This window comes from Bos grunniens, chromosome 11, assembly GCF_055505025.1.
Source record: "Bos grunniens cultivar Pamir isolate PY7600 chromosome 11, Bosgru_T2T1.0, whole genome shotgun sequence".
Lineage (NCBI taxonomy): Eukaryota > Metazoa > Chordata > Mammalia > Artiodactyla > Bovidae > Bos > Bos grunniens.
Window position 1 is genome coordinate 103,384,353 of NC_141175.1, and position 17,486 is coordinate 103,401,838.

General features: G+C 46.3%; 1 protein-coding gene across 10 annotated transcripts in view; it reads left to right on the forward strand.

Annotated features, from left to right (window-relative positions):
- The window catches only part of CRACDL (CRACD like), a 129,059-nt gene that overhangs the window by 53,470 nt on the left and 58,103 nt on the right, over positions 1 to 17,486 (forward strand). For 3 of the 10 annotated variants that reach the window (XM_086328019.1, XM_086328020.1, XM_086328029.1), the window contains exon 1: positions 5,614 to 5,831. The exons of 5 other annotated variants lie outside the window; for them this stretch is intronic. In XM_086328019.1, coding sequence (XP_086184145.1) covers positions 5,758 to 5,831 — 74 coding nt within the window. In that variant the 5' untranslated portion in view covers positions 5,614 to 5,757. Of the gene's footprint in view, positions 1 to 5,194; positions 5,832 to 17,486 lie in introns of those variants that run through there. 2 more of the 10 variants (XM_086328022.1, XM_086328021.1) reach the window with 2 other exon arrangements.

A 17,486-nucleotide genomic window follows, 5' to 3' on the forward strand; every position in this document is an offset into this window, starting at 1 on the left:
TGCTGTACAACAACATGAATCAGCTATAAGTACACATATATCCCCTCTGTCTTGAGCCTCCCTTCCCCCTCCCAGCCCTGTAGGCCATCACTGAGTACCGATCTGAGCTCCTACAGCAGCTCCCGCTAGCTGTGTGTTTTATACATGGCAGTGTATACACGTGTCACTGCCACTCTCTCAGTCCGTCCTCTCCTCGCGTTCCCACCCTGTGTCCACAAGTCCTTTCTCTCTGTCTGCAGCTCTGTTCCTGCCCTGCAGCGAGGTTCATCAGGACCAGAGGTGGGGAACAGCAGTTCTCTGCCCTGCCTGCATTTGAAGTGACCTGGGGTCCTCTGCCAGCAATTGGGCCAGGGCATGATCTGAAGATCAGGAGTTTTTAAAGCTCCCTTGCCTGGAAAATCCCATGGACGGAGAAGCCTGGTAGGCTGCAGTCCATGGGGTCACTAGGAGTTGGGCACGACTGAGCGACTTCACTTTGACTTTTCACTTTCATGCATTGGAGAAGGAAATGGCAACCACTCCAGTGTTCTTGCCTGGAGAATCCCAGGGACAGAGGAGCCTGGTGGGCTGCCGTCTGTGGGGTCGCAGAGTCAGACACGACTGAAGCGACTTAGCAGCAGCAGCAGCAGGGGATTCTGATGTGCAGCCAGGGCCGAGAACAACTGCTGTAAAGCAGTGGTTCCCAAACCTTAACATGCAGAGGGATCACCGGGGCCCTTGGCCCAGGGCAGACTTTGAGACCATAGATCAGGGTGGATGGAGTCGGAGATTCTGAGCCTCTCATCAGCTTCCAGGTGATGCTGAGGCCGCAGGTCCCCTGGCTGCCCTTGGAGCGGCAGGGCCACCGGGGTTCCGTTCATGAGGCCTCCTGACATCCCCGGCAGGTGCACACACCACCCTCGGCCCCTGCTCACCCTCAGATTCCATCCTGCTGGGCTGCCTCCAGGAGAAGGCGGAACCACAGGCTTCTCAGACACCCTGCCCACAGCAGCTGTCCCGGGGGTGGGCTTCCAGGCAGCTGAGGCACAGCGTCCCAGGTTGGTCAGCCTGTCGGTGCCTCACGCCATTAAGCAGAACGCTCGGTAAATTTTCCTCTCCAAGGAGCAGTCAGTAGGGTGCTCTCCTCTGTTGCTCAGCGGGGGACATATCAGACGGGACCACAGGATTCCCTGAGCCACCTGCCCGGGAACTCAGAGCCCGGGACTGAGTGGGACTGTGTCTACCAGGAACTCGGGGCTGCCTTTCTGGTGCAGCTGGCTGCTGCACCCTTGCCTTTGGGGAAAAATGTGACTCAGTGGAGATGGAAGAGAGCCCCCTGCCTGTTTGGCAACCTTTCAGCAGGAAAGCCTGCACCCATCCCAGGAGCAGGCACCTGGAAGCAGGAGTCCCCCAGGCTCCACCCTCCACCTGGAGCCTGTGCTGGTGCCTCGTGCTGCCGCCGACCGTCACCTGGTGACACTCCTTCTCCAGTGCATGACTCCGAGTGACCTGGCTTGGATGGAATGCTCGTAATATTCAGTTTCGCTGACATTTAAAGAAGAAATGCATGTGGAATATGTACAGCAGTTCTTGGCACATGTAAGCTCCGCTGGCATCATGCCTTGGCTTGCTAGGAGGTAAAGTGTGAGAAATTCCCAGAGTCCTCACTTGTTCACGGGATCCCACGTGTCTGCACAGTCTACCTCCCTCTTTCCTGTGCATCCGTCAGCTAAGGACTTCATGGGTGCTCCCTTACTGACTGTGGTACCATGCCTGTTGCTGTGTGCACTGATGGCCCTGGCTAGTCCAGGAGGATGTGGCTCGTGTGTTGCACCGTATTAATCAGTCACGTCATATCCTCACATGCTTAGTTGAGTCTTTGTGACCCCATGGACTGTAGCCCACCAGGCTCCTCTGTCCATGGACTGTAGCCCACCAGGCTCCTCTGTCCATGGGATTTTCTGGGCAAGAATAACTGGAGTGGGTTACCATTTCCTCCTCCAGGAGATTTTCCCAACCCAGGGATCAAACTCAAGTCTTCTGCATTGCAGGCAGATTGTTTACTGCTGACCATTGGGGAAGCCCTGTATTAATTAATCACTATGCACTTATTAAGCACCTACTGCATATTTGGCTTCTTGGAATACATAAAACCATCTAGTTGATTGACATTGTTCTTAGAGAATTTGCAATCTGATTGAGGAGACCAGCTATGCACATTAACTACCAACTGGTATGGGGCATCTATTAATATATATATACAACACCCTCCTCCCATCACGGCAGTATTGAATAAAATGGGAACTTGGCTGCTTCTCCAAGGCCTTTAAAATACTGAGAGGCTGGAAAAATTTGGAATATTAGATGTCCTCACATAATGAGCCAAATGTGTGTTCAGATTGCTCCATGTCCTCACTCTCCAAATGTGATGTCTCCAAATTGCAAAATAGGAAGATATTTATGTCAAACCCAGCCAGCCCACACATCTGAATCACACAGGAGCACTTTGTCAGAGCATCTTACCAAATGGCTCAAACGGAAGCCAACTATTTGAGAATCCCCCCCCCCCTCCTTAGGAGGAACTTAATAAAGCAAATTACCTTATTAAAAGTGATTTTGCCCTTTTTTTATTATTATAATTTTTTTGGCCACACCGCATATCATGTGGGATCTTAGTTCCCCAATCAGGGAATTGAACCTGGGGCCCCTGCATTGGAAAGGTGGAGTCTTAATCCCTGGACCACCAGGGAAGTCCCTGCCCTTAGATTTTTATAAGCGCAGGTGATGAGGCTCACTCATTCATTAAATATTTCCCAGCATCTACTGTGTGTAGATATCAGAGCTACAGAGATGAAAAGAGCGTATCTCTTCCCTTAAGAAGTTCACATTCCAGGAGGGGAAATAATGTGGGTGGGCAGGGGCTCAGAGGAAGAATGTGAGGTTCCTTGGGTCGTGGGCAGAGGCACTCTCGCGTGTGGGTGAGGCATGCCCTTGCTGGCAGAGTGTCCGGTGTGGCTGCGTGGGCGGGGGTGGCGGCAGCAGGAGGCGAGGAGGCCAGGCCAGACTGAGGGACTTCCTATGATGTCATTGCCTCTTCATTTTTCTGGCTCTCAGACAAGCAGTATAGTGACTAGATTTTGAAAATGTATTTTCCATAAATGTTCTCAGCTCGAGCACGTCTTTTCCTCTGTTGGTTAACAGAAGCATCTTCACAGAAAAATGAAGTTTGGGCCAATTTTACAGACCTTTATTTTTCCTGAGGTAATCCGATAGCCCGCCAGATATCAGAGTTCAAACCACTCATATCAGACTTGGGACAGAGGCCCAGAGAGGGAAGTGGTTTGCCCCGAGTCATTCAGCTGGTTAGTAGCTTGTTAGTGGCAGACACGGCGAGAATCCAATTCTATAGATTTACTGCAATTTCTGCCAATGATGTCGACAGACTTCTAGCCAAGTGCTGCTCCAGGCAACTGGCAGGAGCTCCCTGGAGGGCTGTGTGGTGAGCAGTTCTGAGAATGATGCTGTGGTTGATTACTGATGTCTGCCAAGGACAGGTGATAGGAGAGACCTTGACCTGGGCTTCTTAGGAGGCAGCTGCCCGCATGGGGCTCACAGCTGGATGAGGTACAGGCCTTGATTTCAGAATCAGATTTTCCACTTACACCGTCCTGGACCTGCAGGGACACTGACCAGGCCCAGAGCAGGGCTGGCCGTAGCGAGCGGCAGGGTGGCTTAGGTTCAACGCGCTGAGTGCTGAGCTGGCCTCCAGTGGGGTGAGTTGCAGCTGTGGGTCTGTTGGACTTGGCCTGTAGGGAGAGAGGGCTACTGGCTGGGATCACTCCTCAGAGACATCCACCCTGAAGCCAAGCCCATCCCTGACCCTTCAGTGGTTTGCTCTGCCCCTGACTCGCCTCATGGGAGACAGGGACACCCCCGCCAGTCTGTTGTCCCTCTCCCCAGAGAAGGCTGAGCTGTTGGCAACATCCAGGCAGCTGAGAGCATCTTTAGAAGAGAGCCTATTATACAGAGTGAAGTAAGCCAGAAAGAAAAACACCAATACAGTATACTAACGCATATATATGGAATTTAGAAAGATGGTAACAATAACCCTGTATACAAGACAGCAAAAGAGACACTGATGTATAGAACAGTCTTTTGGACTCTGTGAGAGAGGGAGAGGGTGGGATGATTTGGGAGAATGGCATTGAAATATGTATAATATCATATATGAAACGAGTCGCCAGTCCAGGTTCGATGCAGGATACTGGATGCTTGGGGCTGGTGCCCTGGGACGACCCAGAGGGATGGTATGGGGAGGGAGAAGGGAAGAGGGTTCAGGATGGGGAACACATGTATACCTGTGGCAGATTCATTTTGATATATGGCAAAACCAATACAATATTGTAAAGTTAAATAAAAAAAAAAAAGATTCTAAAGAGTCCAAGGGCAGGTGGGTGTAAACTGCCAGCAGGACACTCAGCACTCATTTTTCCCCAAGTTCATTAAACTGACTGCTTTCTTTAGCTACCATCAAATACACTGGTTATGCTTTATTATTTCAATTATAAACAAGTCAACCAGAACTTTCTTTGGAAGTGTTGATGCTGAAGCTCCAATACTTTGGTCACCTGATATGAGAACCAACTCACTGGAAGAGACCCTGATGCTGGGAAAGATTGAAGGCAGGAGAAGGAGGCAACAGAGGGTGAGATGGTTAGCTAGCATCACCAACTCAACATGCATTTGAACACACTCTTGGAGATAGGGAAGGACAGAGGAGCCTGGCGTGCTGCAATCCACGGGGTCATAAAGAGTCAAACGTGACTAACAACAACAAGGACCAGAACTTTATATATATGGATGCGTTTCGGAAAACAGAAGAGGAATCTAGGACTTCTTCAGCACTGTCTTCAGAAGGCACCCCTGCTGCTTGCTGCTCCGCAGTTTTCATAATACAGAGCCACACTTGTCATCCAGAGCCTTCTGTCAGCCCTCTAGACGTTGCCTGGAAACCGCCGACAGTGCGGTTAGCAGCCTTTAGACTTTGCAGGAACTCAGGTGCAGTTGCGAGGCTGGGTGGCAGGAGTCTGTTATTTTGAAGTGGCAGCTGCAGGTCATCAGAGAGGACGTCACCGGGAGGTGGCTTTGTGGAGGGGCTGGGCGTGGTCTGTGCACCTGCCCGGTGTGGTCACCAGCAGGGAGTGCTGCAGCTCTGGCTGCCACAGCGAGCCCTGGGGCAGGTACCTGCCTGAAAGGAGGAGCCTTGGGAAGGTCCCAGGAAAGAAGATCACCAAACACATCCAGGCCCTGCGGCAACAAGCTTGAAGAGGGAATAAGGAGAAAGACAGAGCAAGGGAACAAACGGCTGTGGGGCGTTAGACATTCCCCCAGGGCCCTGAACCCTCACTCAGATGGGGCGATTAGTGCCCTTTGCCCGACTCTGTCGGGAGCACAGGGAGGCAGAGCCCGGGCTTGTTGATTTCCACCCTCAGCAGCTGGGCAGCGACTCAGCTCAGAGGGAGGTGGCGGCAGCTCCAGCCCCACCCTGGCCGTCCACGTGGATGGAGGGAAGGAGGAAGTGGTTGTGTGCCTGAGCTCCCAGGGCCCTGTGCTGCACACCTGCCCGGAGGCCCCGCGGGGCTGCAGGAGTTGGGAGAAGTCTCTGTGGGCTCGGGGCCCAAGGTGCTGCTCTGGAAACGGGAGCAAAGCTCTTGATCTGCACCCAGGAGTGACCCGAGAGCCCCTTTGGGGAAGGGGAGGCCTCTGTCCTTCCGGAGAATGAAAGTGCCGAAGGCCCCCTCCATGTGCACGAAGATGGCTGCCTTTTACCAGTGCATCAAGCCTGAGCCCAGGTGCGCCCCTGAGAGCTGAGAGGTGGTGGGGTAGATGGAGGGGCTGAGAGGGAGGGGGGCCCGAGCTCGCACCCCAGCCCCCGGGGCCTGAGGGCACTTTCAGTATCTGTGGTCATTTATGACCCCCTTCCTTACAGACATCACTATGTATATTATATATCTCCTTCAATTATGTGAATTCTGGAACAAAATAATGATTTTCTTTATTTTCTTTGTGACACATGCATATATTGAAACAGAGGGGAGCAGGGTGCTAAGGTGAAGGGGATGGGGAGTGAAAGGAAGAGAGAAGGGGAGGGGAAGTGGGCTGGAAGACAGAGTGTTTTCCTCTGAACATCCCATGCCTGCATAAGGTGGATCCACACGGCACAGTCTGTGTCCTTTTGGTGGAGAGAAGGCAGCAAAGGGCAACATAAAAGATCACTAGAATTGTTCCTGGAACTGTCAGCACCGAAGGGCACCAAAGGGCTTGTTCTTTTTTTTTTTTCTTAAATGAAGTATAGTTGACATACAATATTATGTAAGTTATAGGTGTACAATGTAGCGATTCACAATTTTAAAGTTTATACTCCATTTATAGTTATTATAAAATATTGGGTATGTTACCTGTGCTGTACGGCGTATCCATGGAGCTTATTTTATACCCAGTAGTGTGTGCCTCTTAATCCCCTCCCTGTGCACCGCTTCCATTTCCTCTCCCCACTGGTAACCACTTGTTTGTCCTGTCTGTGAATCTGCTGCTTTTACGTTACATTCACTAGTCTGTTGTATTGTTTAGATTCTACATGTAAGTGAGGTCATACGGTGTTTGTCTTTCTCTTCACATGATGCCAAAGGGCTTGTTATTAACTGACAGACTTGCGGAGGGTGGTGGCCTGCCCAAGTTCTTAGGGCGCAGAGGCCGGTGGACCTGCAAAGCCACCTCGCCCTGCTGCAGGTGACCTGATCCTTTGAAAATGTTTGGCCTTTGGTGCACTGTGCTTCCACCATGATGGTACAAAGGGAAGCAGAGCTCCAATGTGGTGGAAATGCATTTGCAAGTATAAGTAAACAGCTTACATGTCTCATACACCAAATGGAAAATTCCAGTATGGCAGCCTCAATCCAGCCAAGTGCTGGTCATGTGTGCACATCATCTGGGCTGGGTGGACGGTCTTGGGAAACAAATATTGCCACTTTGTCAGCATACATCTGGAGGTGTGGGGGATGCTGGGAGACCTGGCAGACCATCCACTCCGCCCCACCCCAAGCCTCACTTGCTTCTTTTGCTACATAGGGACAGGAACCCAACAACCAAAGGCTTCCTTGTGAACACATATCTTTGTACTGTTGCAAAGCCCTATGCAGAAAAGTCACCATCGCTGCTATTGTTTCATTAAAATCTTTTTTTTTTACTTAAAATTATTCAACCTCAGTGTCTGATGCTGCCTGTTTTGAATGGGCCAGAATAGAGTGGTGGTGTGATGTCTCCTCATTAATAGACTTTGGAGCATGACTTCTTAATTAAAAAAGAAAAACAAACAAAACAAAACTTGAGCTCTGCATCTGCTGTGCTACAGAACTGCCAATCACATATGGAACATCCTAGATAAATTTAGCCTTAAGAACTTTCTTCATGTCCTTATTTTTGGTAGACATGCAGAAAAGAGAGGAATTTACTACCTAAAAAAATTCAAGTTAAAAACAGACCAGCCCTCATAAAGCTTGCCTGCGCCCCAGGGTTTGGGTCCATTCATCCCAAGTGGGTAGCGATTAGCACAATTCACAGCTCACTCAGAGACTGTAAGTTTCCAAGTCAGATCACATCTTGGCAAGATACCCCAGTGTTAGAATGTTTTCCCAAGAATTGTACAAATGCAGTTTCTGAGGTTGCAAAGTTCAGTGCTCACCTCTTTTATTTATTTTTGGCTGTGCTGGTTTTTTGCTGCTGCGAGGGCTTTTTCTCTAAGTTGTGGCGAGAGGGGGCTACTCTTTGGTTGCGGTGCTCGGGCTTCTCATTGCAGTGGCTTCTCCCGTCGCAGAGCACGGGCTATGTCATGTAGGTTTCAGTAGTCTCGACTCCTGGGCTCTAGAGCACAGACAGTAGTTGTGGGTCACGGGCTTAGTTGCTCCACAGCTTGAGGGATCTTTCCAGATCAGGGATCAAATGAGCGTCTCTGGCATCGGCAGGCAGATTCTTTACCACTGAGTCACCAGGGAAGCCCCTTACCTATTTTTGAAATTATGGTTTTGTAAACATATCTCATAGATTTGTTTTATTCCATTAACATAAAAATGCCTAAAGTAGCGTTTTAAAAATCTCGTATGAAAACATTCATTTCTGAGCGAGTGAAAGCAGGTAACTCATGTGAAAGCTGTCGTGTATTGCATGAGCTCATTGAGGAACTCCATGGAGACACAGGCTGCATACTTGAACGCAGGTTCCCGTCTGTATGTCTATATACGTCTATAGGAGGGTATGCATTCCCAGCTAAGTAGCTTACCAGTGCACTTCTTCATAAGGACTCTGAGTACCGCAAAATCAACTGTTACAGAAGTTTCAAATAAATGGTATAGTTTATCTTACACGGGACACTACATATACGCTTATAAACTATGCTGTTTGTCTGGCAAAGAAACAGGCTAGCCGCTTCTGGTCCGCTGCCTCATTCTCTCTGGATCCTCTCACTGTCCCTGTCAGCACCCTGGCTGAAGGGAACCCCAAGCACAGGAACCAGGCATCTGAAGCAGGGTCCTCCTTGCATCCATGTTCCTTGACTCCCAAAGGCTCTGCATGGTTCTAGGGCAGGTGATGTCTAGGGAGCCAAGGACAAGAAATCAGACTAAAGAAATGTGACATCATTGAGCTACGTCATGGACTTTTTTTTTTTTAATTTATTTTTGGCTGTGCTGAGTCTTTGTTGCTGGGTGTGGGCTCTAGGGCTCCTGAGCTCAGTAGCTGTGGTGCATGGGATGAGTTGCTCTGAGGCATGTGGAATCCTCCTAGACAGGGATTGAACCCGTGTCCTTTGCACTGGCAAGTGAATTCTTAACCAGTGGACCACTGGGGAAGTCCTAAGTCATGAGCTTTGAAAGACACCTGTCTTGGAGACATTGGAGTGTCGCCTGGTCTTGGGAACTGTGACTGAGTAGTGGATGCTGTGTCATCTTTCGCAGAAGGTGAATCCTTTGTCTGACAAGTGTTGTGAGTGCCTCTGATTCATTTGCTCATTCATGCATTCGTTCATTCAACAATCTTTTTTGGGGACCTCCTGTGTGGCAGTACCATGCTTGGTACGTGTTCCCTGTTCTCAAGGAGTGAGTCTTCAAGTTTTACATCTTTAGCCGGATGGGAGATGACTCACTTCTCTAGGTCAAGCCTAATTTTAGGTTTTTTGCAGACTATCAATTACTGGTCTCTAGGAAACTGACCTCCCTGTAAGTTCCTTTGCTCCCCTCCTGCTGTCCTCTGAGCACTATGACTCTGTGTTTGAGTTCTTGGTTTTCAGCCCTTTGCTCATCTGATTGCTTTGCTTTCATTTTTTCAAGCAATGTTTACAATGTTGTGTTAGTTTCTAGTGTATAGCAAAGTGATTCATGTATATATATCTGTAATATATATATACTCACACATACCTACACACTGAGTTGTTGTTCAGTCATTAAGTCGTGTCCAACTCTTTGCAGCCTCATGAACTGCAGCACACCAGGCTTCCCTGTCTTTCACTATCTCCCGGAGGTTGCTCAAACTCATGTCCATTGAGTCGGTGTTGCCATCCAACCATCTCATCCTCTCTTGACCCCTTCTCCTTCTGCCCTCAGTCTTTCCTAGCATCAGGGTCTTTTCCAGTGAGTCAGCTCTTCACCTTAGGTGGCCAACGTATTGGAGCTTCAGCTTCAGCATCAGCCCTTTCAGTGAATATTCAGGGTTGATTTCCTTTAGGATTGACTGGTAGTATTCCATTGTGTGTATATATACACCACATCCTTATCCATTCATCTGTTGATGGTAGGTTGTTTCCATATCTTGGCTATTGTAAATAGTGCTGTCATGAACATTGGGGTGCATATCTTTTTGAATTATAGTTTTCTCTAGATATATGCCCAGGAGTGGGGTTGCTGGATCATATGGAAGCTCTATTTTTAGCTTTTTAAGGAACCCCCATACTCTTCTCCATAGTGGCTGTACCAATTTACATTCTCATCCACAGTGTAAGAGAGGGTTCCCTATTTGCTATGCCCTCTGCCTATTTCGAGCGTTTTTAATGATGGTCATTCTGATTGATATAAGGTGATAACTCCTTGTAGTTTTGATTATTTCTCTAATAATTATCGATGTTGATCATCTTTTCCTGTGCCTGTTGGCCATCTTTGTGTCTTCTTTGGAGAAATGTCTATTTAGGTCTTCTGCTTGTGTTTTGATTGGGTTGTTTTGTTTTTGTTGAGGTGTATGAGCTATTTGTGGAGAAGGCAATGGCACCCCACTCCAGTACTCTTGCCTGGAAAATCCCATGGACGGAGGAGCCTGGTGGGCTATAGTCCATGGGGTCGCTGAGAGTCGGACACGACTGAGCGACTTCACTTTCACTTTTCACTCTTAAGCATTGGAGAAGGAAATGGCAACCCACTCCAGTGTTCTTGCCTTGAGAATCCCAGGGACAGGGGAGCCTGGTGGGCTGCCGTCTCTGGGGTCGGACAGAGTCGGACACGACTGAAGTGACTTAGCAGCATGAGCTATTTGTATGTTTTGGAAATCAAGCCCTTGTCAGTTGCATCATTTGCAAATATTTTCTCTCAGCCTGTAAGATTGTTTTTCCATTTTGTTATGAGTCTCAGCCTGTAAGATTGTTTTTCCCTTTTCTTTATGATTCCCTTTATGATTCCCTTTATGAATTCATTAGGTCTCGTTTGTTTATCTTCACTTTTGTTTCTATTGCCCTGGGAGACTGACCTAAGGGAGCATCGCTACAATTTATGTCGGAGAAAGTTTTGCGTGTGTTCTGTTCTAGGAGTATTATGGTGTCGGGTCGTATGTTTAGTCTTTTGGCCATTCTGCTTGTCTTTGGGTATGGTGTGTGGGTGAGTTCTAATTTCAGTGATTTGCATGCAGCAGTCCAGCTTTCGCAGCACCACTTGCCGAAGTAACTGTCCCTCACTGTATATTATTGCCTCCTCTGTCAAAGGTTAACTGACCGTAGGTGTGTGGGTTTATTTCCGGGCAATTTCTTTGCTTTCTTTTCTCCATATGTCAGACTGGATCTACCTTTTCTCCTCCCTGTTGTTCCCAACAAGTGAATGAAGCAGGTTTTATGCACACACCTCGAGGTGTACTCTGAAAGGTCAAATCCTCTGGTTTTGGGCATAAAAGTGTCTATCATGAGGCAGTAAAGCCAGCACGATTTTCGAGCAGAGATTTCTCACAGGAACTTTACAAGCCTTACACATTCCGTTGCCTCAGTAATGTGAAACTTCTTTTTCTAAAAAAAGGTACAGGCAGATCTTGGTGTGAGTCACTAGAGAACAATAGTCAAGTCACAGTTTATTTTTGTCTTTTTCCCCCAAAAAAGGAAAAATTGATTAAATGTTTAGGGAAGGTGAGCAGGTTTAAATCCATAAAGGGGAACCGGATCACAGAATTGTGCAAACAGAGATGTGATGAAAACTGGCGAATGTGGTGAACAAAAGGTCAGGGCTTCTAACTATGCATTGTGGAAGGTACTGGCTTCTCTGATCAGACCTACCAGTGGGAGTGAGGGCTGAGCACAAGTTAATGAGAAGAAAGGGGAGCATGAGAGCAGGGAAGAGCATTCAGGCAGAGGGAACAGCATCTGCAAAGGCCCTGGGCTGGAGGGAGATGAAGCCTGCAGGGCAGGGAGAGCAGGGTGGGCACACTGGTGCCGATTGTGAGTATGGCTGAAATCCAGATGACCTGCTCGTCTGTCCATGCTTAGATTTACCCAGATAAATACTGGGTAAGATCGTATCCAAGATCTGATCCTTGCTCCTTTCATATCAGCTTTACAGTGGGATTGCTAGAGACACATTGTATCATGTCTTCTTTTCCAAAAATGTCTTTCAGTTCAGTCAATCAGTTCAGTCACTCAGTCGTGTCCGACTCTTTGCGACCCCATGAATCGCAGCACACCAGGCCTCCCTGTCCATCACCAACTCCCAGAGTTCACTGAGACTCACGTTCATCGAGTCAGTGATGCCATCCAGCCATCTCATCCTCTGTCGTCCCCTTCTCCTCCTGCCCCCAATCCCTCCCAGAATCAGAGTCTTTTCCAATGAGTCAGCTCTTTGCATGAGGTGGCCAAAGTACTGGAGTACTTCACCTTTTTATCTGGTCATTCTTTTTTTCCAGCAGCTTTATTGCCGTATAATTTGTATAACCATAGAGTTCACCTGTTAGGAGTGTGCAGTCACCAGTCTATTTCCAGAGTTGTGCTACTATGAACAGAATGTGATTTGAGAATGTATTCATCTCCCCCAAAGAAATACTCATCTCCCCTTCTGCTCATTAGCATCTCTTCCCATTCTACCTCCCTCTCCAGAGCACCCCACTCCCGACCTTGGCAGACACTAACTTACTGTCTGTCTCAATGGATTTGCCAATTATGGGTATTTTTAAACAATATTTATTTATTTTTTGGCTGTGCTGGGTCTTCATTGCTGCGCGTGGGCTTTCTCTAGTTGCAGAGAGCAGGGGCTACTTGCTTGCTGTGGTGCGTGGACTCCTTCTGTGGTGGATTCTCTTATTGTGGACTGTGGGCTCTAGGGCGTGAGGGCTTCAGTAGTTTCTGTCACACCAGCTTAGCTGTCTGGCAGCATGTGGGATCTTCCCAGACAGAAATCTGAACCGGCATCCCCTGCAGGGCAAGGCAGGTTCTTAACCACTGAACCACCAGGGAAGCCTTGTTCTGGGTATTTTATATAAGTGAAATCATTCAGTATGCACACTTTTGTGTCTGGTTTCCTTTGATGTAGCATAATGTGTTCAAAAGTGACCCATACTGTAGCATGTGTTAATGCTTCATTCCTTTTTATGGCTGGATAATATTCTGTTGTATGTTATGTATCATATTTTAAATGTATTCATCAGTTGTTGAGCTATTTCCACCTTCTGATTATAAATAATGCTGAATATTGGTGAATACATTTTGTGTGTGTGCATTTCCCCCATTTTTATTGTTGTAGAATACACATAAAATGTTGCCATCTTGAGCATTTTTAAACATACAGGTCAGTGGTTTAAGTACATCCATCTTGTTGTGCAACCAGCGCCACCACCCATCCTCAAAACTCTTTTCATCTTGCAAAACACAAACTCTGTACTCATTAAACCAACCGTGCACCACCCCCCTCCCCCCGCCCCGGGCACAATTCCCTCCTTCCCCAGCCCCTGGTAGCCACCATTCTGCTTTCTGAATCTGTGATTTTGATTCCACAACATAAGTAGTGGAGTCATTCAGCATTTGTCTTTCGGTGACTGGTCTGTTTCACTTAGCATAACATCCTCAAGGTTCATCCACGTGGCAGCCTATTTTAGAATTTCTTTCCTTTTTGCAGTTGATAAGAAGATACTAGCTTCTGTCATTTTGCTCTTTGTTTTCTCTATGCTTATAGGTTTTTTATCCTTCATTTCCTGTATTACTGTCCCCTTTCAGTTGATTTTTTAGTATTTATTTTGATTTATTTATTTTCCTGCATCAGGTCTTAGTTGCGGCGTGTGGGATCCCTGACCAGGGATCAGACCTGGGCCCGCTGCAATGAGAACATGGAATCTTAGCCACTGGACCACCGGGGAAGTCCTGAGTTGGGTTTTTTGTTGTTGTTGTTGTGAAGCTTTTAAGTTCCTTTCTTATTTCCTCCTGTGTGTGTTCTACAGCTGTTTTGTGGTTGCCACAGGGATTACATCGGAGAAGGCAATGGCACCCCACTCCAGTACTCTTGCCTGGAAAATCCCATGGATGGAGGAGCCTGGTGGGCTGCAGTCCATGGGGTGGCTACGAGTCGGACATGACTGAAGCGACTTAGCAGCAGCAGCAGCAGGGATTACATTGAACATCCTAAAGTTATAATACTCTAATTTGGATTTGTTCCAGCTTAACTTCCATGACACACAGAACCTCTGCCCCTTATCACTTCTGTTCCTCTTCCTTTCTGTTGTTGATGCCACAGAATAAGATCTTTAAGCATTGTGTGTCTAAAAACATAAATTAATAATTTGAAAAAATACAGTAACCTCTTAAATTAGCTAGAAAACAAAATATGGAGTTACAAACAAAAGTTACAATAATACTAGCTGTTAGACTACTAATTGCTCTTTAAAAATGTGTAAGTCTCTTAAATTATGTGGAAAACAAAGTGGAGTCATAAATCAACCATAAACCAGTGTTGACCCTTGAACATTGAGGGTTGTTAGGAACAGCAACCCTCCACACAGTCCAAAATCTGAGTCTAGCTTTACAACTGGCCCTTCGTATCTGTGGCCTATCCAGGGATTCCACCAGACATGGATCATGTAGTACTACAATACATATTTGCTGAAAAAAATCCACATATAAGTGGACCTGGGCAGTTCAAACCCATCTTGTTAAAGGGTCATCTGTTAAAGGGCTTTTATAATTGCCCAAGTATTTCCCTCTACTAAGATTTTAAGTTAGTTTTTTTAAATTGAACTATAATTGATTTACAGTATTATGTTGCAGGTGCATAATATAGAGAATCACAGATTTTAAAGTTTATACTCCATTGATTATAAAATATCAGTGATAGTCCCTGTGTTATACAATGTATCTTTGTACCTTATTTTGTACCTAATAGTTTGCACCTCCTACCTCCCTCCATAGTACCCCTTCCCCCTTCTCCACTGGTAGCCACTTGTTTGTTCGCTATATCTGTGAGTCTGCTTCTTTTTTGTTCTATTCACTAAATCGTGTATGTTTTAGACCCCACGTATAAGTGATGTCATGCAGTATTTGTCTTTGATTTATTCCTCCAAGTCCATCCGTGTTGTTGCAGATGACAAAGTTTCATTCTTCTTTGGCTGAGAAGTATTCTATTGTGTTTATCTTCTTTATCATCTTCTTTATCCATTTTTAAAATACAGTTTCAAGTTACTGTCTAGTTCCCTTTTATTCCAGCCTGCAGGACTCCCTTGAACATTTCCTGCAGGGCATGTGTAGTGGGAATGGACTCCTTCATCTTTTATTTATCTGGAAATGTCTTAATTTCTTACCATACTTTTCAAGGACAGCTTTGCCACATTTAGGGTTATTGGTTGACATTTTTTTCCTTTTAGCACTTTGACTATATCTCCCTCCTGCCTTCTACTGTCCAGAATTTCTGATGAGAAATTTGCTGATAATCTTACTGGGGATTCCTTGTATGTGATGATTTGCTTATCTCTTGCTGCTTTCAAGATTCTTTATCTTTGGCTTTCAACTGTTTGATTATAATGTATCTCAATTCATTGAGCTCCTTGGATGTTGTTATTTGTGTCTTTCATCAAATGTGGGAGGTTTGGGGCCATTATTTTTTCAGATAGTCTCTTTACCCCTTTTTCTCTCCCCCACCTCCTTCTGGGACTCCTACAATGTGCATTTTGATCCATTTGATGGTGTCCCATAGGGCCCTTGTACTTCCCTTGTATCTCAGACAGTAAAGAATCTGCCTTCTATGCAGGAGACCTGGGTTTGATCCCTGGGTTGGGAAGATCCCCTGGAGAAGGGAATGGACACACGCTCCAGTATTCTTTCCTGGAGAATTCCACGGACAGAGGAGCCTGGTGGGCTACAGTCCGTCGGGTTGCAAAGAATCAGGCTCTACTGAGTGACTAACACCTTCATTGTCATAGGTCCCTTAGGCTCTGTTCAGTTTACTTCAATGTTTTTCTTTCTATTCCTCAGACTTAATTATCATGACCTGTCTTCAAGTTTTTTTGATTCTTCTACATGCTGAAATCTGTCTTTGAAACCCTCTACTGAATCTTTCATTCCAGTTACTATTTCAGTTGTCTTTTTTTTTAGCCTCAGATTTTTTCTTCCTTTTTAGGCTTTCTCTCCTTTTATTAATACTTCCATTTTGTTCATACATTATTTCCTTGAGTTTCTCTACTTCTTTAGTTCCCTGAGTATCTTTAAGATCATTGTTTTTAAGTCTTTGTCTAGTAGATTAGCCACCAGATCTTTTTCAGGGACAGATTCAAAACTGGACATTTGAATCTAATAATATGGTGACTCTGGAAATCAGTTCTCCCCCTTCATCTGGGTTTGCCAGGCTTTATTTTTTGTGCCAAGGATTGGCCTGAAGTGTAATCTTAAGGTCTTCTAAGATCTTTTATAAGCCTGTGAGTTTCCCTGGGCATATGCAGTAACTTTCTCATCTCCCCCATATATACAGTAGCTTTGGAATGTCCTAGTAGTCAATGCCTGGCTCCAAAAGGGGAAATCAGAAAACTGAAGTGGGGAAAGGGGACATGGGGCACCCAGCCCCGCCCTTTAAATCTCCCAGAAGTTCGTGCAGCTAGAAGGGGCGGGGCTTGCGACAGTAGGGCAGGCGCAACAACAGTGGCAGCCTCACAGCTGTGTCACCCAAAGCACTAACCACAGCGCAGACCTCTAGTATCTGGAGAGCTGCTCCTTTTCGCCCACCATGGTTCCTTCAAGCTGTGTGCAAGCTGCTCTCAGATGCAGGGCTGCCTGGCAAGAGAGTTGGGAATGGGAGTGAGTAGATGCTATTGAACTATGAGCTGAAATTGACTGAAATTACCTGCAGTTTACATACCAGTCTTCCTCTGGGAGTTGCAAGCCTTAAATGGACTCTGAAATAGCTACACCAAACAGATTCTGCCAGTGTAGTTGTTGTCTAGGTGGGAGAGAGATTCCTGGTGCCTCCTACTCCATGGTATTCCTAGAATCTTCCATAGACATATGTGTTTATTTCTCTAAGGTAAATACCTAGGAATGGAATTGCCAGACTGTATGGTATCTTTATGTTTTATGAGGTTTCTTCCCCAAGGAGCTGTTTTCCAAAGTGTCTGTAATGTTTTGCATCTCTGTCGACAATGAATGAGGGTGCTTGCAGCCACTTGTTATTGTCTGTCTTTCTGTGTAGCCCGTCTAGTGGGTGTCAAGTAGCGTCTCACTTTGGTTTCAGCTTGCAGTTCCCTAGTGATGGGCTTCCTTGGTGGCTCAGTGGTAAAGAATCCACCTGGAATGCAGGAGACAGGGAAGATCCCCTGGATAAGGAAGTGACAACCCTTTCCAGTATTCTTATTTGGGAAATCCCATGGACGGAGGAGCCTGGCGGATTATAGTCCATGAGATTGCAAAGAGTTGGACATGACTTAGTGACTAAACAACAAAAATGGTCAAACATCTTTTCATACGCTTATTGGCTGTTTGTTTACTTTCTTGTACAAGTATCTGTTTAAATCTTTCATCTACTTTAAAATAGATGCCTTTTATTATTGTTATAAGAATTATTTATGGATTCTGGATACAAATCACTTACCAGATACACGATTTGCAAAAATTGCTCACAGTGTGTGGGCTCCCTTCACACATTCTTGATAGATAGGTTTGAAACAAAAAGTTTAGAAATTTGGTGAAGTCCAACTTATGTTATCTTCCCTTTTAGTGTTGCATCTCAGTAATCATTGCCTAGCCCAAG